This window comes from Priapulus caudatus, unplaced genomic scaffold, assembly GCF_000485595.1.
Source record: "Priapulus caudatus unplaced genomic scaffold, Priapulus_caudatus-5.0.1 Scaffold605, whole genome shotgun sequence".
In the NCBI taxonomy this organism is placed as follows: Eukaryota; Metazoa; Priapulida; class Priapulimorpha; order Priapulimorphida; family Priapulidae; genus Priapulus; species Priapulus caudatus.
In genome coordinates, this window is record NW_014577666.1 from 6,210 (window position 1) to 32,404 (window position 26,195).

A 26,195-nucleotide genomic window follows, 5' to 3' on the forward strand; every position below is an offset into this window, starting at 1 on the left:
CAAAATCCAACACGAGAAATGTTTCAACAAATTACATTTAAACCTGTACATACGTGCAATTTTCACTGCACTCAAGAATATATCTAATACGTTTTTAAAAGTTGAAATCTATGCGAAATTATGTACGTTCTTTGAGTATATTTCACATTTAACCACGCCAAATACTAAGTTTAATCAGATGGAAATAGCGAAAACCTGTCGTTTCTGTGCTACACTTCGATAACTATAATGTAGTGTATTACAGTTGTTGACATGTAATGTGAAAGTAAACAGTGGTAGTGCGAGCATTGTACAATGGAACATCTCAATTACCCGTTAGCCGTTACAGACAACAGTCGATATAACTGTATCTATAAAAAGCTCATTAAACGACAATACATAACTTGCTTTACTATGCAATTAAACTGATGTTGCCAGAACAAGAAGGTACAAAAGCTGTCACTCTGTAAGTTATCAGTTCTATGCCACTGATCTAGAAAAAATTATAAGAAAATGTCACTGCCCTGTCCATTTATGCGTGACGTACAAATACGAATAACAAAGTTAGCTACAAATATCAGTATAGTAGCTACTAATCACAGTGTTAAACAGCCACTCCACACATATCAACTTAGAAAGCGCATTGAATCAATGCATGACAACCGAAGAATGCATTTTCATCAATTTTTTTTTCCGAATTTTGATTACAATATTGATTTGTGAATCGAGGACGAAAGGGGGTGGGGGATGAACAGCTTCCTGCTGCATACATACTACTCATACCAGAACACAAATGTCTTTTTTTGTTCAACAAATACACTACAGGCCACAATGTATAAAATGTTTTTATGGGTTGCCGAGATCTGGCCAAGGAACATTGTCTGGACCTGCCCCATGATTCCCGACGTAAAAGTGTGAACCCGTGTAAATTAATATTTTTCCTTAATGACCATATACCCAGGGGGAATTGTCAGAAACGTCCTAAATAGTCATCACTGTCATAAACCTAAAATTTCATAACTTTTGCACAACACCTCGTTCCAAAAGTTATGGCATTTTAGATTAATGATGTCCCAACTATTTACAATGTTCCTGACAAAAAACTGATTCCCATGAATAAAAATTGTGTCACTTCATATAGATTCTATCAATATGACAAGAGGATTCCAATAACTTCAATACCAATCCCGGGGGGGCACTCCCATTGTTAAGGGTACTGGGGACGTGCCGCTGGACAGGGTACATTTTCCGAACATCATTATTGGCACAGGGTATATTTTCTGAATATCATTATTGGCACAGGGTTATCTAGATAACCACCCGTCAAGCTGATATTGGCCTAATATTGGCCCAATATCACCAGGCCAATATTGGTTCAATATAGGCAGATGGTCCAATATCGACCCAATATTGGCAAAACAATATTGAGGCCGATATTGGACCAATATCTGCCTATATTGACAGGACAGGACATAACCGAAGTGTGCAATATTGCAACAGGGTATACTTTTTAGTGCAGTATATTTGGACAGGGTGTATTTTAGGGCGCAAAGCGGTTTGCGACAGGGTCAGGTTTTCAAGTTCCCCGAGGCACCCCCTTACCCAGTTCCGAGGCGAGCGCCCCCCCCCACCGGGATACCAAAGCAGTCTTGCATGCAGGCCAATGCATGAAATGAAAATGAAAACAAGTAAATTATTCAGAACAGTTTATAAGACATCATTATATACACATCAATATACATATGTAGGACGATACTGTACATACTATTATAGTAGCATATTTTGGGTTCAAATCCCACTCCTTACTATTGATGTATATTGGAGCCGAGTTTGACGTTTGCTGTTGTCATGTGCTGCCACTTTATAGAAAATTGTGAAAACTGCTCATGCTCATAAAACTATCATTAGATTCATACCAGATGCTCAGTTGAACGCTCCAATAAAGGATTTATAAAGAATATTTTCAACATTTTTTGGTTCCACTATGTACGATGCACATTTGTCATTGCGAAAACCTTTATGCAAAAGCAACATACACTAAAACCTGACTAAATCAATAAGCTGTCTAGAAGTTGAGCCTTTATTCAACATCTCCATTTCACTTAACTGCTTGGAGACGCAACCTCTAAAAATGTCCTGTTTCTACCGACTTGGTCAGTGTCTGATGGTCCCAGACTAGTCTCAGTGATGGGCTTAGACCAGCTTTTCCCACAATACCACAGGCAGTAACAGTGATGGGCCCAGACCAGTTTACACAGTAACTGTTATGGGCTCAAGCCAGCTTACATAGTAGCAACTAAGGCCCAGACCAGTTTACATTGCAACAGTCATGAGCCCACACCAGCTCATGTAGTACCAGTGATATCGGATGCAGGAAGGATGCAGTGTTGCTGCAGCTGGGCCCTCAACACTGCATTCTCATTCTTTAACTCTTCATACTGTGTCCTCATTAGCTCGAGATCAACCTGAAAGATCAAGAATTAAACTACAGGTCACTGCTATTTCGTGGCATTCAGGAATTGTAATGTAAGCAGCAGGTGATGGCAATACTTAGAGAGAACAAGTGCCGCATAGCGACAGCGCTCATCTAACGTCTACTGCGGTGACTCTGTGGTGGAGTGGTGGGATTCTAGTAAACCCTGTTAGTCCCAAATGTGTTCACATACACGACGAAATAGTGGAATGCACAGAGATGGTATCAGGAACCTTCTCAAAAAGAATGTTCGTTGGGCTCGTTATGAAAGTTGCCACGAGATGGGTGTAGTTTAGTGTCCTTCAGATTAAAGATGGCAAGCCCTGCCCGATCAATTCCGTAGTAGCAACAACTATTTGCAAGACAGACATCTAAGGTAAGCACTCATCCATTTACCTACGCAAGCCTACAGGCTGCAATTGCAATAGAGAGTGCCACTGTCAACCAATTAATGTGCAAGGCAAAAACTGCCCAAGCAAGCATGCACGCGCCACTGGGCAGTGGCATAGTGCACTGTAACATCTGACAGTACGAATGACACAGAAATTATAACGATTTAGGAATATACACCTCTTAACCAAAAATTCTAGCTTTTTTGAAATTTCACTGTGACATTGTAGCCTCATACAATCCCAGGCCATGTATAGATTCTACCTAGCAAACCGGCAGTCAAATTCTTTCTAACAGACAGTCAACAAATCCATGTTTAACCCTCCTCTTGAGGTATGGGGGAGGGGGAGGGTAGGGGAGGGGTGTGGGGGAAGGGGTGGGGAGGGGGTGGGGAGGGGAAGGGGGAGGGTGGGGGGGCAGGGGGCTCCTAATAGGCAAAAGCAGTTCACTCCTTTGTTAACAGTCAACAAACTTCCATGTTTAACCTCCTCTTGAGGGTCAAAAGGTTATCCGACACTTACTCCTTCGCATGTAAGTCAAGAAGGGACATTTCATGGTCCTTTCAATAAAGCCATAAAAATGCTAGGTCACCGCTGAACAAAAAAGTTTTCAATCGCTCGTCAGACCATGTCCTCAGAAAATGTCTAAAATCTGCCCTGTGCCCATTGACCTTTGACCTGTGACCTCCAATTTCGGCACAGTGATGGCTTTTCCTACCATGATGCTATACACTGACTATCACGAGCCTAGTCGAGCCGTTTAGATTTGTGCCGCAATTCTGCATTTCTCCCAATACCTTAAGTTAAGGAGTGAATGTTCCCTTCTTTTTTACACCTCTTGACCTTTGACCTTTGACCCCAGCTTCGACAGCCACAATCGTTTTGACGATCCCCCAATGTGCCGAATATCGTGACCGTACGTCGAGCGGTTAAGATTTGTGCCCAACTGTTGACGCCCGGGACGGACGGACGCACGGACGGACGCACGGACGACCACGGACGATCAAGGCGATTCTACAAGCTGCATCTGACTATTGTCAGATGAGGCTAAAAATCCTGGATTATTTGAATGCACGCTGCTGGGAACTTAATCATTCTTAAGCAGTTAACTGATCCTAGTGATAAAATGTGGTATAAACTATGTCGTGAATATAGTTTAACCTGCAAGCGCTCTGTTTCCTTCAGTCCTTCTCCGCATCCGCAGCATTAGTTGGCTCTTAACTCTTTCGATGTAATCAACGTCTTTGCAAGAATGCCTCCTTTGCTCTGAAATTTACACCAAATAACAAAAAAATAAATATTTTTTTTATCAGCCATAGCAAGTTATGGAATTTTCAAAGATTAATTGAAGTTAGGACACAAGTAAACTCAAAATTCAATGCTCCTTGAACTGCTATAGGAGAGAAATCCTACTGTAAGGCTTACAAATATACTGCATGTGAGAAACGAGATGTCACTTTTCTAAATTTATTTGTAGTAGTTAAACTTCATAAATAAACAGGATTCAAAATAGTTTTACTTGCCTAAAAGATACCAAAACTCCGATTTTAACATTAGTGTATCATCAATGCTTAGCTATGATTTATAGCAACTCATACAGTTCTATAACAAGAAATTATTTTTTAAATGCTATTTGAACAAGTGCCGCATAGCGACAGCGCTCATCTAACGTCTACTGCGGTGACTCTGTGGTGGAGTGGTGGGATTCTAGTAAACCCTGTTAGTCCCAAATGTGTTCACATACACGCGAAATAGTGGAATGCACAGAGATGGTATCAGGAAACCTTCTCAAAAGAATGTTCGTTGGGATCGTTATGAAAGTTGCCACAAGATGGCGTGTACGTTTAAGTGTCTTCAGATTAAAGATGGAAGCTCCCATCATTCGTAGTAGCAACAACTATTTGCAAGACAGAATCTAGGTAAGCACTCATCATTTTACCTACGCAAGCCTACAGGCTGCAAATTGCAATAGAGAGCTGCCACCTGTAACCAATTAATGCAGGCAAAAACTGCCCCAACACATGCACAGCCACTGGCAGTGGCATACGTGACATGTAACATACTGACAGTACAGAATGACATAGAAATTATACGATTTAAGGAATATACACCTTCTTTAACGCAAATTTAGCTTTTGAAATTTCACTGTGACATTGTAGGCCTCATACATCCGAGCATGTATAGATTCTACTAGCAAACCCGGCAGTCAAATTATTTCTAACAGACAGTCAACAATCCATGTTTAACTCCTCCTCTTGAGGTAGGGGAGGGGAGGGTAGGAGGAGGGTGGGGGAAGGGTTGGGGGAGGGGGAAGGGGAGGGTGGGGGGAGGGGGGCTCTAATAGCAAAAGCAGTTTCACTCCTTTGTTACGCAGTCCACAAATCGCATTGTTTAACCCTCTCTTGAGGGTCAAAAGGTTATCCGACACTTACTCTTCGGCATTTCAGCAGAAGGGACATTTCATGTCCTTTCAATAAAGCCATAAAAATGCTAGGTCACCGCTGAAACAAAAAAGTTTTTCAAATCGCTCCGTCAGACCATGTCCTCAGAAAATGTCTAAAATCTGCCCTGTTGCCCATTGACCTTTGACCCTGTGACCTCCAATTTCGGCACAGTGGATGGCTTTTTCCTACCATGATGCTATACACTGACTATCACGGAGCCTAGGTCGAGCCGTTTAGATTTGTGCCGCAATTCTGCATTTCCTCCCTATACGTTAAGTTAAGGAGTGAATGTTCCCCTTCTTTACACCTCTTGACCTTTGACCTTTGACCCCCAGCTTCGACAGCCCAACTCGTTTTGACGATCCCGGCCCCAATGTGCCGAATATCGTGACCGTCGTCTGAGGTTAAGATTTGTGCCCAACTGTTGACGCCCGGACGGACGGACGCACGGACGATCGTGCGATTCTACAAGCTGCATCTGACTATGTCAGATGAGCTAAAAAGTCTCAATTCGTTAACTTTTCCATTCGTTAGGGACACCAAATGCTCATTTAGCACAAAATGTTCATGTTGCCATGTATGAGAAAGCAAGAAAAACTTGTTGCATGTTGCAGTTGCCCTTATTGCTTGCAAACATTAAGTAGTGAGGATTTTCCATTGGTTTAGTGTTAGTTTAACATTTACAATGAATTCTGTTACAATAAAAGTTGAATCGACCAAATAAGCTCGAACCCAAAAGTAATTTGGTGTTGACTAAATAACTATTGCACACGACACCTGCTTCGCATGCATGCATACACAAGCCTGTATTCAGGTGGGTACTCAACACTATCCAAAAGCTGTAATGACAAGTTGGAAGAAGTGCTGGAGAGTCAGCTGGTGGTAGCTTCATGCGAACTGCCTGCCAGGAGCTATCGTGTTGAAAAACCTGTGGTGCTTGAGCACATCCGAAAGTTTCCAGCATACATGTGCCCCTTTACACAAACTAGTGTTTTTAACATATAATGAAATTAAATTCCCTTTATCAAACACAACAATTGAGCATTAAACAACGTAACCAAATGTGTACTTTCAACAGCAAGTACCACAATATGTATGTAAACTCGAGTTATGGTACCCTTTAGCAAATATCATTTCATATGTTTGAGATAATAACTAGTAGAAAAGAAGTATTATGTTGGTATGCAATACGTACATTACCTACCTGTCCCTGCTTACTGTGGTCCTGCTCACAGTCAGGAACAATCTTGGACAGCGCTAGGACCCAGTTGTTGATTTTATCTCGTCGTCGTCGTTCGACTGGGAAAGCAAAGATAAACGTGCGTGTGAACTACAAACCCAGTGCCTGAAATGGACGGTTGCCCACTCGCCACAGGCGACCAATGTCTAGCTCGGGCGACCGAAAATTGCACAAGTCAAGTAGTCACTCGCCCCCCAAAAAAAGTTTGGGCGACTGCCAATATTTCAACACATAAACAAATTTACTGATATGTTTGAGTTGTTCTTTGTTTACTAACTAATCATAATCCTAAACCGAAGTCCACGGTAGGATACAATCAGACCAAGCTCGCGCATTTTCGTTCCGACCGAGCTTGCTGACTGCGGGGTAGACTGGTAGTCTTCGACTCTCCCGCTACACTGCAAACGTACATGTCTAGATGCGTTGTCTGGCTAGGTTGATACAATGTATAACATCACATTTATGTACATGTAATGCTGACCTGAGCCCACCCTGATCGACTACGCTTGCTTATACGCAGAGATGAGAATTTTCTGCGGATCCGCGGAAATCGGCGGATTTCACAGTCCCAGGGTCGATTTTGTGAAACGTCTAAATCAGCTGAGAGAAAATTTTAGGGGGGTTAGAATGTACAAATTTTCATTTTACAGTCCAACCTTCATTCAATATAGACACGGCTTAGTTCACTGTTTGAGATTGTCAGACGTTGGCCAGTGTGTGCATTTATTTGACGCTGCAAGTGTGTGTGTATGTGTGCCGCGCGTGTTACGCAGGCCGTATATAGTACGCGATCAATCGATCGTGTACATCAAAAGCCGCCGCGTCACTCGTGGCCTTGAAACTTGTTTTATGAAGTAGCCGGCCCAAGCTCTGCGACTGTTTCACGTGGTAGAAAACGTAGGTACGAACTGTTTCCCTTCTCGCCAACGAAGTTCTGTTTATAATACATATTACATATATACATAACCATAAAAGGTGGTGTCGCGAGCTGCCTTTTTCGGTGACCTTTGAAAACGATAAAAAAATTAATGTCGCGCGATCGCGCCCTAGCTCCTAGGGTGTTAGGAATATTATATCGTGCGCGCAAGGGAGGATTTTTCGGCAACCTTTGGCGTAGCAAATATAGCGTTTCCTTTCCTGATGTCTGATCACTGTAAGGCTCACAGACTTGCCTTGGCAGCAGGACAAGCTGCTAAAGTTGTTCAATATGATAAAATGTCTACTGTAGTGACCAGAAACAAATTTGAAACTGCCTGGACAATGAACATTTTATATTATATAAAGGTTAGCCTTTGGGACAGTGTGGAAGTGTACATTAAAATAATTTTGTTTGCAGAATGTAAGTAAATTTTTGTATTGATTATTAATTCTAGTGTTATGATAATGACAGTGCAAGATATACTCCCTGCAGTGTACTGTAATATGCTCTGTAACAATTCTGTTCTGTATGTGTCTCCTAATGCAATTTTATGCCTTGTAAGTTGTGAAAATTCAAAAACTTCCTGAACCCCCTGACCAGGCTTTGCCCTGGACCTGACTGCCCCCCCCCCCCGCCGCTGGACCCCGGCTATTTTCAGCTGAAAACACAAATTGTCATTCCCATCCCTGTATACGCATGTATGCTATTCCCGCTGTATAACGCTAGTGTGGCATAGTAATGGATACATTATGCTAGCAGTGAGACCGGTGAGAATCACGGTGCCTAGCTGAGCCCGCTCAGATCGCGCGCACTCGCTCTATGCGCACTCGCTCAGATGCGCTGCTGTATAAAATTTGGGCCTCCAACAATGCATTTGGGCCAGTGACTAAAAAAAATTACTCGCCCCCCAAAAAAATTTGGGGCCAACCTTCGGCTGGCCCCCATTTCAGGCACTGCATACCCAGCTTCAATTTAACAGAAAAACAAATGTTCTGACTGCCTACATCCGGTTTTCCGTGATTAGATATTTCTTTTATTCCGTAAAGTTCTAAAAGTTGTCACAACTGCAAACACACAAAGCACACACTCAAGTGACTCAACGTGACCTGGGCAAAAGCAGTCAGATATCCCAGGGCTCGAATTAACCGACGGCACCGACGGCAGCCCCTATCAATCGCCGTACTGCCCCTGAAAATCCAACCCGACCGACGGCAGTGACTTGCCTTGCCCTTTTCTGTAATTGCCGTCGGTGCCTCTGGCTAGACTGGTTCGCGGCCGCACTGTTTGTCGCAGAGCGTGTACATTGTCTAGCAGAGCGTGAGGCCGGATACCAGTCTAACCTTCGGCAAAAACAATAACGTTGCTTGCTGCCAACCGCTGCCAGTAGACGATCGATAAATCGTGCACCACTGCGCCTGTGTATGCCCGTGGTAGAACACGAATATTTAAATGCTGCACGTGGACTCGGCCCGCGCGCGATTTAAAGAGCGGCAAACGACGCTCGCGCAAGAATGGCCAGCTGTGATCTGTACGGTGTGTAGCTTGCTAAGTGCAGTAAATTTAGAGAAATTTTAGTAGAATTCATACGATGACACAAAGTTGTTATGATTTTTCCTTTATTTTACAAAAGTGCCTTGGTGCCCTTTTCAAATTGTGAGAGTTGCCTTAATGCCTTTTTAAAATTGCCTCGGTGCCCATCCATTTTAGAGAAAATTCAAGGCAATTTCTCACATGCCCCCAAAAAATTGCCTTGCCCCTCTCGTCGCTTAATTCGAGGCCTGAGATATCCGACACATCATACACGTAATTTACATTTACATTCAACATGTCCTTATTTGGGCTCATCGCCAGAATGTTGTTTTTGTGATAAAAAATGTGTTTGCTTAGTCTTGATGAGCACGATCGCAAACAGGGATTATTCATTAACAGCCGATTTAGATTTAGCACACTGGGATTCTACCTTCATTGTGAGTGTGTCGCCTGCGTTCGTCCCTGCCTCCCTGCCGCGTCGAGCCCTCCGTTTTAGCGACGCCGTATGTTGTTCGTGGAGCGATCGTCCTCTGCACGCCCTGCACATCCTGCGGTGACATCATCACGTAAAACTGGCCTGCAACGAGGAACGTTTCGCAGTGAGAACTGAGTGAGAACAGTCAGGGCCTAATCCAAGCCATTTTTCATACCGAATACCGGGGCCCAAATTACGACCCCTAGCAAAATGCCCTAATTACAAAATTCATAAAACGACCAAATTAGCAGAGCTCTGAAAATTGTGAAATTAAATCTCTATGTTTCTATCATTATGTAGGCACTGTTTTATAATAAAATGCTCATATAAGATCTATAATCTATTATCTGAATAAAATTTTAATGTTATTTTACATCTACCTATACCTAAACAATATGCGTTCGCCAAGGGTGCCCAAATTTTTTTTATGCTCACTACGCTCGCTACGCGTGCCCATATTAAGCAGCTAGATTACGCCCTGACGGTGCGAGTGAGCTGGTGTCTCTAATACGAACGACGTGGGTTTTCGCGCTTGTCGTCTGCAAGCAACGTGTGAAGTTGGTATCCCGGTACCTTCTCGCGACGGCCACAGCGCTCGTGTGCACGGTGCAACAGCTACACGTACAGATTCCACGCTCCGCAAATAACTGAGTAACAACCTAGCATGCGAGTGCTGATGGCAATCACAGCAAATGGCAAAGCACTGCTGTTTTATTAACAAGTGCCGCATTAGCGACAGTGCTCATCTGAGGTCTGCTGCTCTACTGCACTGGCCTTCGTTTCTGCAAAAGGTTGAAAGCCTGTTCTATCGCTAAACCGGCTACGTCATCATCAAAACTGTGTAGCATAGGTATTAACACTAAAACTAAACCCTAACAATGCATCCTACTTCATACCTGCTCGACTGTCTTATATATTCGTGTCATAATGTCTATTCGTGTCAATCACTAGGCCTATAGTTGCCGCGAGATGGCGCGTGCAAGTGTAATCAATAATCAAAGATGGCTTCGCCCTTCGTGCATTGGTGATAAGTCAAGAAAGTAGAGATAACCTAATTCCATTGAGTTGCTGAAATTTACAGGCTAAAATCCAAGTATATTCAGGCAGGCAACAATTTCGCTCAGCTGTGAGTAATAAATTAAACACATCTGCATTGCAGGTGTGCATGTTTATTCGAAAAGTGCCAGTTCACCCCCATGCATGAGTAATGGGTTGCCCCGGGTTTTTGCCTACATTTCGGATGACGGTAGCCACGCGAGCATTCAGGGTGCTATTAATATACAGACTGCTTTAGAAAATAATATGATTTAAGGAGTGTAAACCTTGTTCAACAAACTTTTGTCTGCAATTGAACTGCAAATGTAGCCTCACATCCACACAGGTATGGGCTCTAATAATAGCAAAAGCAGTTCAGTCCTTTGTTAACAGTCAACAGATCCATGTTTAACCCTCCTCTTGAGGGTCAAAAGGTTATCAGACACTTACTCTTTGCACGTCAGTGGAAAGCACATTTCATGGTCCTTTCAATAAAGTGATAAAAATGGTAGGTCAGTGCTGAAACTCTGAAAGTTTTTCACTCTGTCCGTTAAGCCATGTCCTAAGAAAATGTCTGATATCTGACCTTACCCCACTGCCTTTTGACCTGTGACTTCGTGACCTGTGAATTTCACACTGGTGATGGGTTTCCTGCCCATCACACTATACACCGAATATTAAGAGCATAGGTCGAGCCGTTCAGATTTGTGCCGCAATTCCGTATTTCTTCCTATACCTTAAGTTAAGGGGGAAATATTCCCCCTCCGTTGACACATCTTCACCTTTGACCCCCCAAATTGGTCATCCCCGAGTCTTTTTCATGACCCCCCCCCCACGTCCCGAATATCGTCACCGTACGTCGAGCGGTTAAGATTTGTGCCCAACTGTTGACAGACGGACGCACGGACAATCATGCGATTCTACAAGCTGCATCTGACTTCGTCAGATGAGCTAAAAATTGCCAAAACCTTTTAAAATAGATGCTATTTTGATGTACCCGGGGGTTATCCACGCGCGAATTTCACTCGTTTAAACTGAATGATGTTACTCCACAAAATGCGAATATACCCAATATGTTTGCATATCATCCAGCAAGTATAAAGTAAATAAGGTCCATATAATTCAAACAGAAATGAGTAACCATGCTAAGGAAGCCTTTAAGACCGTAATTATCGACAGTCACAACGTAAATAGTCCAATGCGGTGCATAAAATCGTAATGATCATGCTGTTAAAATCTGAATTGCTAACCTCTGCACATTTACGAATAGATCACCTCGTTAATGACATGGCATTGGATGGCCGTCTGCTGTCAGTTAGTACGGACATTTAAACACCAACAGAAACTATTATTCTGCTAGTATGCAGTCAGTCTGATGAACTGGGTATTGAAGGCACACATATGCCCAGTACTGCTCAGCACAAATTTGGAAGATGGGCAGAAAAGAACAAAATCAGCAGCAGCGGCCATAACCATTTTGATTACCCCATAGCGCATATGTTAAAAAAAGGAAGGTAGGCTAGCCCCTAATCCTGAATGCGAGTTATAAACGTAAATGTAGTTCAACACATTGAACACAGCATTATGTATTACGTTATCAAATGGCAAAATACCATTTAAAACAGTAACTATGACGTGTATCATGTAAATCTAGAAGAGGGTTCCAACATCTTCATCACACTCCATTCTAGTAAACTGGAACTAAACACTATACTGTGACAAAGCGTAAAAGCTACTGTCATTTCCAAGGAGTTTAGCCTGGCTTCATTATTATATGGGGGTGACACAGACTTCTGTGCATGTTTATATGTTCCTCGATGCACAGATTATACGTGCGTTGACTTATTCAATTTTGTGGACGAGTTTGTACATTACTATACACAGTTCATTCGAAACTAAAATATTCTGAAATAATTGAGTGTTTCTGTGGCATGATTGCATTTATTCAATTGACTGGTTGAAAAGGTCCACCCGATGGAAAACACCTACCCTTCCTGGAAAACTCGCTACGGGCCTGATAAAGTGAAGATGACCAGTCAAGGCAATTTGGCTAATAATATGAAACAACAGGACTACTCCAACAAATGCTCGTTAATCCATGCAATCAAACATGAACGGGTTGAGATACGTGCCTCCGCTACCAGCCGTAGCAAGCGCTTGATCCTGTGCAGACAGACTATCGCCAGCGCCAGATGTCGGGAAGTATGCGAGCTTTGCTCCGTCACCAATTGCCTGAGCCTCCGAGCTTCCATTGCTAAACGGACTCTGTATCACAGCCTACGATGTTACAGTGTATGCTCATCAATTAAGTTTGCCCCCGTTAATTGAATTGAATTGAAATTGCAACACATTTGTTATAGGCCAAGGTCGACTGACACCAAATTAACCGAATATAGATGTAGACTATCTTTCAAAAATGTGACCCAGTGCCAACCTTTCTATTTATGGTTATATATACAAAAGACGACATCACTTTAAAAAATAATATGTACATGCTATTATTCCCATCTCACACATATGCACACATATATATGTACCTGCAATCCTTGTGTACCAGATGGAAAAGTTGATACAACTTCTCCAGTCCCATCAGCTGACACCTGTACAACCCGGTAAGTTATCTGAGCTGAAAATATTGATTCAGAGGTTACTACATAAATGCAATTAACAGTATTTAAAACTTAGAAGATAACACACATGTTCACATTAGTTACTTGTGAATGTATTTAACACATCAACTAATTTAATGTGGAAATGCATACTAAAGTTGAGGCAACACAGACTTCATGTATCTAAGATATCAGGCAGCAATAATAGTCAAAAGACTCAAAACCATTAAATACTTCGTGTCATGCATAATCATACTACAGGTCTTATGACAAAATAAACTCTAGTTCCTCCCATTTCACTGCGTGTTGTCTTATAAAAGGTATTTGAAAATACCTCCAATGTTGTTCAAATTCTCCGATGTTGTTGACACATTCGCATTGCTCTGCCAAGCAACCGTACAGCGGGTGCAACCCGTAGCAACATGTGACGTTAACTAACCGATTCGGGGCTAAATTGTTTGGCAAACATTCGGCATTGGCGTCAGATTGCCAGATTTCGCACCTCTTTCTTGTGGGGTTTAAGCAAATGCGCAGTGAAATGGGAGGAACTAGGGTTTATTTTGTCATAAGGTAGTGTGATTATGCATGACACGAAGTATTTGCTAGTCTAGTACTGGAGAAATTAGCGTTTGGATGCGCATATTGCGGCTTTAAGTTTTTGAAGGTGGAAATATAGGAAATATATTTCATAATTCTTTAAATCAAAAATAATTAATAAATGCAATGATTAATCAGGTTTCTAAATAATTGAACAAACAATATCGAAACCACTATTAATTACCTCCACTTCCATCCGGTCGTAACTGGTACTGGACAGTAGATGGATCAATTGTTATTCCTCCAGCATTGATGGTGGCTGTTTGCTCACCATCTGAACAAAGTGAGACAATTAGATTACCTTTGTCACTTCAAACATCATTTCCTATATAGCTGATATACTCCTGTACATTATTGTCACGTTTCCACACTTGTCAGCAAATGATATTACCAGAAATTGTGATTTTTGATCTTTAAAATCTTGTGAAGTATGGAGACAATAAACATGTTAATAACTTTTAAAGCTATTAGAACACAATCCTGTATAAAACCACTTCAATTAATTATGAAAATAATTTTATTTTCAAAAATACAGCCACGAACTTTAATAATGACCATGCTCAATGGAATCTCTAAATAAATCCAATCACATCTAAATAAATAAATTTGATAGCCAAATTATAATGCTAAAATAAGGTTGGTCCAAAAATCTTCAGATTGCTAACCTATACATGTCTTAATCTTTAAATGAGAGAAAATAATTTGGCAAAAATTCTCATTCATAGACTTTTCTAATATGACAGACAACACAGAATTACATTTGAATCTTAAAGTACGTAGATCAACAAGTGCCTCAGAGCAACATTGCTCGTCTGAATGCCTGTGACAGTGGCGGAGGAAGAAGTGGGGAGTTGAAAAGTCACTGACACACTTGAATTCGTTTAGCATTTCCGAAATGCAATAGAAATATGCCATAATACTAATAGAATTTTACATCCGAGCCATATTAGTGACACAGAAGGGGGAGGGGTTGTCTGGGGTACTTTCATAGATCTATATCAACATATTCCTAATGTTGCCAGCCAGCGATGGTATCGCCTTATTGTCTTTGCTTTAAATTATCCCCATCTCCTCAGTCAATTAGCAATCACATAACACAACATACTTCCTTATGTACTTTGTTACACATTAGTAGTGTAGTGACTAGTGATGTAATATAAAATGTTTTTATTGTGTGTAATGTTTTGTTTATATCAACAGCCATGCGTATTTTGCCTCGTGTGAACGCTGAATACCGGATTTCTTGCTACGTGTGAACAGGGCTTATGTTAATGATTGCAAAACAGGACACATGGTAGTTGCAATCTATGTGCCTCTACGGTTTTTTCAATAGAATCATGAAAACGGTAGGCCACTATCGAAACAAAAATGTTTTACACTCGGCCTGTCAGACTAAGTCTTCGAAAAATGTTGGAATTTTGTCAATTGATCCAATGACCTTTGACCTGGGACCTCCAATTTTGTCTAGGGGATGGTTTCTCTCACCCTAACTCTGTATGTACCAAACATCAGGCCATTCACATGTGTGTTGCAATTCTGCATTTCCTCAATGCTAGTTGTATTATATATATCTCAAGTTGAGGGGAGAATATTCCACCTCCCTTAAGTTAATGCCCCGTGTCCTTTGACATCAGATTCGACCTCCCAATGTTGTGTTGGATTACTGCCAACTCCTGAATTTCAACACCGTACACATCAAGTTGTTAGATTTGTGCTCATATTTCCAGCTGGCAGCCAGCCACTCATGCTATTCTACAAGCTGCATCTGACTTGACTATTTCAGATGAGCTAAAAATGGGGGGGGGGGATTCAATCAGTAACATTATTATTTGGTTAGTTGGGTTATAGTGAACACTGAACAGACTATTTTCGGACTATTCCAATCACATGCGACGACTACAGCATTAACACACATGCACCGATGCAACATAGAGCAACAACATATCAAACAAAGACAGAAATAATTAGACATACTAAGGTCCCACTGCCTAAATTAGCCTTCAGGATATGATGGAACACTAGTGTGTCCTGTGTGCGATCAGGGTAAAGTCAAATGAAATAAGTAGCAAGCATGTCATACCGTAATAGACGTTACCTTCTGCATGCAAGGTAATCTGTTCATCTTGCTCTCCCGAATCACTCGATTTATCCTGTGACCTGCAAATAGCAATGAGGACTGAATACACCTTTAATACATGAATACAAGTAAGTGACTCGAGAGATAATATGCAGTTGTCAGTAAATACCCAAAGTATCTATGGCACAAATTATAGTATAAACACTTGTGCATAACAATACATGTTGCTTCACACAATTAAAACGACATGTTCTCGCAGCAAAATGCATAGATATAAGTACTGTGAGTTCGTCCATGTTGTAAAAATTCCCTACAACTTATTTGTATTGCTACTTTCACAACATTTCTTCATAAAATCTAAACGAAAGTACTCATTTTACGAAAGCAGCACCACAGGATGTTTACACAGTGTTTACACATCCCATACACAGCCGAATAAACAAACCTTTCTCTGCTAGTATCCTGGGACTTACTATGTATCACAATACTCTGTATTAAACTAATACAAGAGCCGCAGAGCGTCTGGGCTCATCTGAGGTCTGTTGCTACGATTATAAACGTAAAATTTCAGTCGTGCGTAGTACCACATTTGTTAGGCGCAGATATGCAGACACGCAGTTGCGTACACATCATTGTTAGGACACGCCCACTATCGCAGATGGAGGGTAGGGGGAGGGGTGGGAAGGGGCGGGTGGGCAGGCGGTGGGGGAGGGGAAGGCGGAGAGGTGGGGGAAGGGCGGCTCTAATAGCAACAAGCAGTTCACTCTTTGTTACAGTCAACAATTCCATGTTTAACCCCTCCTCGTTGAGGGTCAAAAGGTGTTATCAGACACTTACTCTTCGCCACGTCAGTGGAAACACATTTCATGGTCCTTTCAATAAAGCCATAAAAATGGTGAGGTCCACCGCTCTGAACAAAAAAGTTTTTTCAATCGCTCGGTGTACCACATGTCCTCAGAAAATGTCTAAATATTCTGCCCTGTGGCCCCATTGACCTTTGACCTGTGACCTCCAAACTTCGCCCCACAGTGATGCTTTTCCTACCATGAATTGCCTATTACACCGACTATCACGAGCCGTTTAGATTTGTCTGCCGCAATTCTGCATTTCCTCCCGATACCTTAAGGTTAAGGAGGGGAATGTTCCCTCCTTCTTTTACACCTCTTGACCTTGACCTTTTGACCCCCAGCTATCGACATCCACAAGCTGCGTTTTCGATTTACCGAACCCCGTCCCTCCACGCTTCCCGAATATCGGACCGTACGCATCGAGCCGTTTAGACTGTTGTGCACCAACTGTTTGACGGCACGCACGGACGGACGGACGCACGGAACGGACCGATCCATGCGATTCCTACAAGCTGCATCTGACTAGTGTCAGATGAGCTAAATAACCTGTGTTACAAAAATTCGAAAGCCGACGAAGCGGTGGATAACTACTTCAGTATCGCTAAAGGTGGATTTGCATACCTGAGAGGCGTCTATGTACCCTGGCAGGTACTGCCGGAATGTCTACCCTGCCCGCTGGTACCCAGAGCATATAATTTTAAATCAGCAACGTAATTTATTAGCCCGACGCAGGCTGTGCGACAGATTGTCTATACAGGCCTGACACCTGTCCATACAAAAAACCTAATCACCTCGGCAGATCTAGATAAATAACTGTCTGTATATCCTCAAATAAAACTATTCTATGTACCTCACTTTGAACTTGCCTTTTTGTTAAATATGACTGGTTAACGCACAAGTTTCCTGCTTCTAACTAGAATGTATCTCTTAATTCACGGTATACATTGCTATTCTCACAGCATACACTTTCCAATCAGGCTTTACCCGCCATGTTACGCGAGGCCGGATAAACACGTAAACGGAAAGACTCGTTTAGAAAATATACTAACAGAATAGTTACAATAGCTGCACGCATGGCCTCTCACTGCGCAATTACAACACACAAACAACGGTGAAACGAGTCCGTGACCACAAATGTCTTGCCATTTGTAAAAAACCTTAGATTGACAGAGTTACTCGTGATGCTAGGGGTGGTTTAGCGATAGAACCGCACGATCGTTTAATTTTCCTTTTGTTCGATCCATTACGGATTTTAGTCACGACGTCGGGATATGATTAGCAAAAATGGCCGGGCGAATTTCATAAATTCTTAGTTGCATTCTTGTCTTCCTAAAAATCGCCGGCTGTCTAACCCCCGTAAGTATCCCAGCGCATCGGTAGCGCACAGTATTCTGGTGGAGACGTTATACTGATTCATTTGCGTATGTCACATGTGTATGTCTTGGGATACTTGGCAAATAAGGCAACTACATGTTTAGCTGCAGCCAAGGTTTGAAACGGTAGATTCTAACCTAGCAATACAGGCACATTGAAGCGTTGTCAACTGTAAACAGTACACGCCGCCGCCATTGCGTGCACAGGGCCGACACATAAATGTATCAGGTGAGAAAGCGCGACTGCGCAACGCGGATGTTAACTGAACCTTCGCCAGCTTTTAAACCATGGCGAAAGTTCGTTACCATCCCGGTGCGGCTTAGTGCTAAGCGAACGCGAGAATTTCGTCAGTCCTTGGTGAATTTTCGGCGTGACCACAGCTCGTACGAACAGAAATTATTGTTTTTTATAACAAGTTGAACACCTGTTCTTGGAAGGAGAAACAAAGATGGAAGCTGTTGAATTTGTAATTTGTGTTGAAAATCGTGAGGAATGCTAGCGAGGCCGTTGAGGCGAATTTTTGGGAGTCCTGCTCCGGCCGCTTTCTTACCTGCTGAATATTACACAGTGCTACTAATGCCGGCAGCCGGACGTCTTTCTGACGGCTGCGGCACGGTCTTCGATTTCCCTAAATGCCGGCCCGGCAGTTTTTAATTTTACGTTATCTCAAAGAAACAAGGGTTATGGGGGTTAGAGTTAGGATTAGGGTTAGGTTTTAAGGGCTATGAGTTAAGGGTTTTTGTTAGGTTTAGGGTTAGGGTTAGAGTTAGGGTTAAGAACTGCCGGGCATTTAGGAAAACGAAGACCGTGCCCGGCTGCCGGGCATATAGCCACAGCGTTTAGGAAAACGAAGACCGTGCCCGGCTGCCGGGCATATAGCCACAGCGATATATTTATGTGTCAGTGTGCGCGCAATGGCGGCGGCGTGTGTTTACAGTTGAAACGCTTCAAGTGCCTGTGCTAGCAATACCGTTTCTTGGAGCTACGTGATTTATATGCTCTGCTGGTATACATACCTATCTAATACAGAGTGGCTATATGCCCGGCAGCCGGCATATATGTGACGGCTGCCGGGCACGGTCTTCGATTTCCTAAATGCCCGGCAGTTTTTAATTTTTAGTGTTATCTCAAGTAAACAAGGGTTAGGGTTAGAGTTAGGATTAGGTTTAGGGTTCGGGTTAGGGTTAGAGTTAGGGTTTTTGTTAGGGTTAGGGTTATGGTTAGAGTTAGGGTTAGGAACTGGGCATTTAGGAAAACGAAGACCGTGCCCGGCTGCCGGGCATATAGCCACAGCGTATCTAATATGCCGGACCGTACCTCGCCTACTTCACTAACGAGTCTAGGGAGTCGCCTACGCCTACTCCCTAACCCTAACCATATATCAGATAGTTACCAGGGTACCGTTCCGGCAGTACCCTGACTCCTGAGGGACATAGACCCTATGAGTATGAGCGCCAACTGCTGGTAATTCTTTGGATTACAGTTTACACCATGCCGCACCACAGTACTAGAGCGAATAAATATTTTGTAGTGTTAACCGTTATTGTTGACCCTTCGTTTCTAACGTGAACTAGGATTTACTACTTTCACTTCTTTGCTTTAGTTTAAAATTCGCGCTCGGAACTTTGTTGTAAATTGTAAGACAGTCCCAGTCTACTTTTTCGCTGGCGACAGCACCGAGATGACGGGCATCCACATAGATACAGTGCTACTTACACTCACACACAGTAAAGCCACGATAATTAAATATTATTTACATAGTTCGCCTATAACTTATAAGGTTTCCCACAATAAAGTAATCTAAACTTACCCAGCGTCTAGAGTTGACTCTAGCATGTCCATATCACGTGTGCAGTGATCACGGGGCCAAACAAATGGTCATGTGAGAGAGAAAATGAACATGTGACACAAAGATGGCGATGTCGTCTTCTTCGATTACTAGCCTAGGCGTATGTATACATCAAAATTAATGCCAATATACAAACTACAACGTGCAAAATAAGCCTGTCTTTGCTAAGTGATATATAAATACCGTACTGTTACATTTTACACATTTATATAAAAATAACAATATTTGTTTGGACGATATATTTATGTATATCTCGAACTATATGTTGTGGAGATTTACACTAGTGTTTAGGTTGCCGCCATACCGCATATAGCATCATTACGTCATCGTGTACAAACGTGCGCAGGAGCTTTCATTCTACTGCTTTCGATTGTGTATCGCTCGTACAATAAAAGCGTACAAAAATGTACAAATAAATTGAAGAGCTTTTGTATAATCGTTTAATTTTCATATATTAGCACTGTCATCCGCAGCATTCGCGTTACACATTAAAAACTAAAACTAAAACATAATATTATATAATATCAGGAGTAGATAATAGGGAATTCCCTAGCTATTATCTACTCTTGATAATATCGATCATGCATGGGGATCTCATGTATGCCTTCCAGATCGATCGCCACGATCACAATATAGATGGTTTTAATATGCATGTTTTAGTTTCATATATATCAGGAGTAGATAAAGGGAACTCCCCGTAGATAAGGAACATAGAGAAGGGGGGAGTAGATAAAGATTCCCTTTATCTACTCCTGATATATATATTATGTGTGTGCGTGTGCGTGTGCGTGTGCGTGTGCGTGTGTGTGTGTGTGAATGCGCGGGTGTGTCCATCTATAGAGACATGCTAACTAACACTGCATGCGGTTGCTAAAAATTTCATCATGCAGTGGAATTAGTATCATGCAGTTGGATGTTTACGTACACTTACATTTATGTACGTGCGTGCGGGCGTGCGCTGGTGTGTACAAGCGCACGTGCGTCCAAATATTGTTTGGTGGGTTGTCGAAATGCCATAAAAGATTGCTAGTTAGTCAACTATTTCCTGATATCGGGTGACGTGATTCCGCCTACCGCACACTCGCGGAACAAAGTCGCAACATGAAATTCTAGGAATTCATTTAATTAGAGATGCTACACATATATATATATTTATTTAAAATGAGTTATTGAAAAATTTAAAAACACATCAGGCAAATATAATTTATGAGAAAGCTTTTCACTGAAACCCAACTGCAACCGCGCATGACGTACGTGAATGGATTGTCGTCTAGAAACAAATCGGGCAACGTCAGCGTTAATTTAGCTTAAATATTATGGCAAACGTTTGAAGGTATTATGTAACTTCGTAAATCAACTTTGATCATTTGCGCCACCTGTGAGCGAGATATCAACGTGAGTTATTAAGCCCGGCTCACACGTGAGTAATTTGACTCAAGTGAAATGATGCATGCGTTAAAATACTCAACGAAAATCCGCCGCACACGTGAGTATTTTGACGCATGCATAATTTTACTTAAGTAAAATGCGGAATATGCACCACCTCCCCATTACTACTGCTCCGTTGCAATAACGGATGCAAAAAGTGTCTACGGCAGGGACAGAACCAGGATTTCCTAATGGCAAGGTAATAAGGGCAAGGCAATAGGGGCAAGGTAGGGGGTAAAGGGGGTAAATAGTTTATTTTGCAAAAAGTTTGTGCGTGGGAGGGTGAGTGTAGAGCCTCAGTACACTCACGTACACATACACGCACAGTCGCATTACCCTTATATTTATAGTTTTATAGCTGTAATAACTTCATAAAACAAAAAATGGAATAACACACCGGGAAAGTAATTTAGCTTTTAAAACTAACGGAATTGGTAAAAATGACATTGAAAGAACCTAATATAAGTGTTCAGTGTATCTTTAATTAAAATTTTAAAGAATTTTTATATGAATCTAATAAAATTAATGTAGTGCAGTTCAAAATAACGTAAATAAATTTGTGTAGCCATTCAAGCACCATTGATTACTGGTCTAAATAATTGTTATTGAAACTAATAATTACGCTTTACTGCAACGAATTTGTACATCCTTCTGGCGTCGCGTCGCGCAAATTCTTTCACAATAATCTCGTAGTTTAAAGAAATATCTTTGTCACTTTGTGTCTAGAGTATATGATCGAGAGCTAATGATATATTATGTTCATGCCCAACCGTACAAGTACGTAGGAAAGAAAGAACCCAATATCAAATGAGCCTGTAGCGCCATCTAACGAGGGCAATCTTCAGTCAGACAGTCGGGTTAGTCAGTCATGGGGTCTGAGTGTGTTTTTAGCTCACCTTGACATCGTCAAGCTGAGCTATTGCCATGGGTCGTCGTCCGTCGTACGTCCGTCCGTCCGTCCGTCCGTCCGTCCGTCCGTCAACACTTGGCTACGGTCAACGATAACTCAGGAACCGTTTGACCCACATCTTTGAAATTGGGTATAGTTGTTACTGCTATGCTCCCATATTAAGCGTCCTATTTTGGAGCACGCCAGTCGACGTACTTTCGAGCCACGGCAATTTTTTGGCAAAAATGGGAATTGCCATTAGTCAGTTCAGGTTTAACGGATTTTGCTCATTTTTGGTATGTGAATGAATAAGGGCTAGGGTTTTAATATTTAACATTTTTTTAATGCAAATTAGGTAGGGTTTGGCAATTATATAGCATATTATATAGACACGTAGTTAACAAACAGTCTGTGGTGTCACACTCGTCTGGTTCGTTTTACAATATTTCATTGACAATATCTTTAATGCAAAATTCCTGCTATAAACATATTATGATTTATACTATTATTATTATATTATTATTATGGATATAATGATTTCTGCCCTAAGAAACATCAAAGCGGGATAGCGCCATCTACCGTCACAAATGTGATTCATTTTGGTTTATAAATTATTTATAATTTTATATATAATATTATTTATTATTTTCACATAAAAAATTACACATAATTATCAAGAGTATATAATGGGAGTTCTCCCATATATACACTTCGTTTCTTTAATGTACGTCGATGGTTGCTCAATTAAAACTGACTTCTTCTCACTCACTCATTTGTGTCCTTTTTTTGTGGTGAGCTTTCATTATATATCTATGCATGGTGTGAGGGAGTGTGTGTGTGACTGTGTGAGTGTGTGTGTGTGTGTGTGTGTGTGTGTGTGTGTGTGTGTGTGTGTGTGTGTGTGTGTGTGTGTGTGTGTGTGTGTGTGTGTGTGTGTGTGTGTGTGTGTGTGGGGGGTGGTGTGTGTGTGTGTGTGTGTGTGAATGAGTGAGTAAGTGAGTGAGTGGGGGAGTGTGTGAGTGTGTGAGTGCGTGAGTGAGTGATCGAGTGAGTGAGTGAGTGAGTGAGTGAGTGAGTGAGTGAGTGAGTGAGTGATCGAGTGAGTGGGGGAGTGAGGGAGCAAGAGAGTGGATGATCGAATGAGTGAGTGAATGAGTGAGTAAAAACTTTATTTAACGATGGAAAACGTGTTAGGTGCACACTGGCGCAGACAACAAATTGGAAAGTACAAATTTCAAGCCTAACGCCTAATTTCTGATAAATATGCCAAAAAACTCATACAGCGCGTTTAGGGCCCCCACAATAGTCTAAGATAATAGTTTGTTGACAATAAAACAAAGGTTACATGAATATATAGCATGTATAAATGCACATTAGTAGAATGTAGTAACTATATCTATTCGTGTTCTCCTGATAATTGAATACATAACTTTTAAGTAGATATAGTCAGCCATACACGAGCGCCCTAGCTTTTATTGGTTGCCATGCGTCGCGATGTCACTTTAAATTGGGAAATTCCCACTTTTTTGTGCCATGCACAATTTTATGTGTACCTGTTGCAGGGGTAGAAATTAACTTTTGAACACGGGAGTCCAACGGACTGCCTACACTCAAAAAGAGGGAGTTTGCAGCAAAATGAGGGAGTCCGCAGTCTGAGGTTCAAAATTAAAGATATTAACAATAACGCATGTGCTTATTTTTAAGATTCATGCGGTTGCACGTCTGTCAAATTTTCTTTGGATATTAGCTGAAAAAATACGGTATTGCCACAAGGCCGTGCTCTGGAACGAACTAGGTAGTAGGTAGTATGGCAGAATTTTCAGAGAGTTACACGGACTCCTGCATATGTCAAATCAGTGAGTTCGACAGTAAATCTGGGCGTATTTGACTCCGGACTCCCGTTAATTTCGCACCCTAATGTTGTTACGTTACTTTCACAGCTATCTCAGATAGTAGGCCTACTATAGCCCTCTTTTGCTGTGCCTGTCACTGAGAGCTGTAGTACGAGAGAAATAGCTCCGTGATTCGAATAGATATAGCGTGCGCGCAACTGCGCAACTGTTGTGACGCGCGTACGTGAGTGAGCAGCTTGATGCAAATGGCAGGAACTTAGAGTCATTTGGAGCTTGGTAAAGGAATGGGCGTGCAAGTTCTCTATTACCAGGAGTGTCGTAATATATAGACTTGCAGGCGGACTCTCAGTAAGGTCTAGTAAACGAACTTTGCGCAATCGATTTATATAGGACTATGTTTTAACTTTTAGTATGGTTTTAGGCCACATCTCAGAGTCCAAACTCTACGACAGATGGCGCTCTCGCTCTGGCTTGGCTAGGGGCTTGGCTAGGGTCCCTCGCACACGTCCCTCGGCTTGGCACTTTGGCCTCTGCTTTGGCACCCTGAGTTGTACGAAGGGGGCGCTGCATGCAGTTTGCTCAGAGCCCTGTGCCCTGACCATCTTTGCTGACCATAGCCCTCACCAGACCCACCCTGACTGACTTGGTTGGTGTTCGAGTGACTCGAGTCACTGTATCCGACTATCAGTGTATGAAGACTAGCTGAAACTCTGCACGGACATTACTTCGCTCAGTGTATCCGGTATGGGAACATAGATATATTTACCAAGAGTCCTTTTTAGAGACTCTATTATGGACTCTTGACATTGTTGTTGTTGTTATTCGTTTGACATCTATATGCTAGCTAGCTCTAGTACTATAGCCGGCTTACATTAACTGCCGCTGGCCAGCGGCAGTTAATGTAAGCGGGCTATAGTACTAGAGCTATATGCTATACGTTACACGCCAACGTATAGTGTTAAGCGAGAAGGGAACTTGTGGCTAGTAGTACTAGTAGTTTAGCAGATGGGGTCGTTGTCGCATCAGGTACTACAGTATAGATATGTACCCGAGGTAGTTTTAGGTTGTTTAGTATTATGTTTATATTTTTATATGAGGTATGTTTAGGGTTTAGAGTTAGGGTTAAAGTTAGGGTTATAGGGTTAGGGTCAAACTCCACGACAGATGGCGCTCTCGCTCATGGGCTCAATCTACCACTGCCAGTGCCACAAGTAGATTTCGGTTACAATTTGTAACGCTTTTTAGCTCATCTGACATAGTCATTTGCAGCTTGTAGAATCGCATGATCGTCCGTGCGTGCGTCCGGCCGTGCGTCCGTCAACAGTTGGGCACAAATCTTAACCGCTCGACGTACGGTCACGATATTCGGGACGTTGGGGGGATCGTCAAAACGAGTTGGGATGTCAAAGCTGGGGATCAAAGGTTAAAGGTCAAGAGGTGTAAAAGAAGGGGGAACATTCCTTCCTTAACTTAAGATATAGGGATGAAATGCAGAATTGCGGCACAAATCTAAACGGCTCGACCTAGGCTCGTGATAGTCGGTGTATAGCATCATGGTAGGAAAAGCCATCACTGTGCCAAAATTGGAGGTCACAGGTCAAAGGTCAATGGGGCACAGGGCAGATTTTAGACATTTTCTGAGGACATGGTCTGACGGAACGATTGAAAAACTTTTTTGTTTCAGCGGTAACCTAGCATTTTTATGGCTTTATTGAAATGACCATGAAATGTACTTTCTGCTGACATGCGAAGAGTAAGTGTCAGATAACCTTTTAACCCTCAAGAGGAGCCCTGGTTAAACATGGATTTGTTGACTGTTAACAAAAGACTGAAATGCTTTTGCTCTTGTGGATGTGAGGCTACAGTTTCACAGTTCAAATTCCAAGGCAAATGTTTGTTGAACAAGGTTTACGCTCCTTAAATCATATTATTTTCTAAAGCAGTCTGTATTAGCACCCTGAGTAGCACCCTGTAATAGCACACTGTAATGAACCCTGAATGCTCGCGTGTGTAGGCAAAAACATAGGGGCAGCCCATTACGCATGCATGGGGGTGAACTGGCACTATTCTAATCATAATTATTGCCTGGCAACCTGCAATGCAGATGTGTTAACTCACAGCTGAGCGAAATTCTCGCCTGCCTGAATATACTTGGATTTCAGCAACTCAATGGAGTGAGGTTATCAC

General features: G+C 42.1%; 2 protein-coding genes across 6 annotated transcripts in view; one reads left to right on the plus strand and one right to left on the minus strand.

The window, feature by feature from the left end:
* Positions 1-1,672: 1,672 nt before the first annotated feature.
* Positions 1,673-19,918, minus strand: LOC106812066 (upstream stimulatory factor-like). The gene is made up of 9 exons (XM_014815834.1): positions 19,800-19,918; positions 15,771-15,847; positions 13,875-13,964; positions 13,022-13,110; positions 12,617-12,761; positions 9,405-9,551; positions 6,481-6,584; positions 4,003-4,107; positions 1,673-2,444 (listed from the first exon to the last, which is right to left on the minus strand). Exons 1-8 carry the CDS (start codon positions 19,829-19,831, stop codon positions 4,048-4,050), a joined length of 744 nt encoding a protein of 247 aa, XP_014671320.1. The 5' UTR covers positions 19,832-19,918; the 3' UTR covers positions 1,673-2,444; positions 4,003-4,047.
* A 4,578-nt stretch (positions 19,919-24,496) lies between these two features.
* The window catches only part of LOC106812062, a 17,633-nt gene continuing 15,934 nt past the window's right edge, over positions 24,497-26,195 (plus strand). For 4 of the 5 annotated variants that reach the window (XM_014815828.1, XM_014815826.1, XM_014815829.1 and 1 more), the window contains exon 1: positions 24,497-24,750. The gene's annotated coding sequence lies outside the window, so the exon portion shown is untranslated. The remainder of the gene's footprint in view (positions 24,751-26,195) is intronic. The other variant, XM_014815827.1, reaches the window with a different exon arrangement.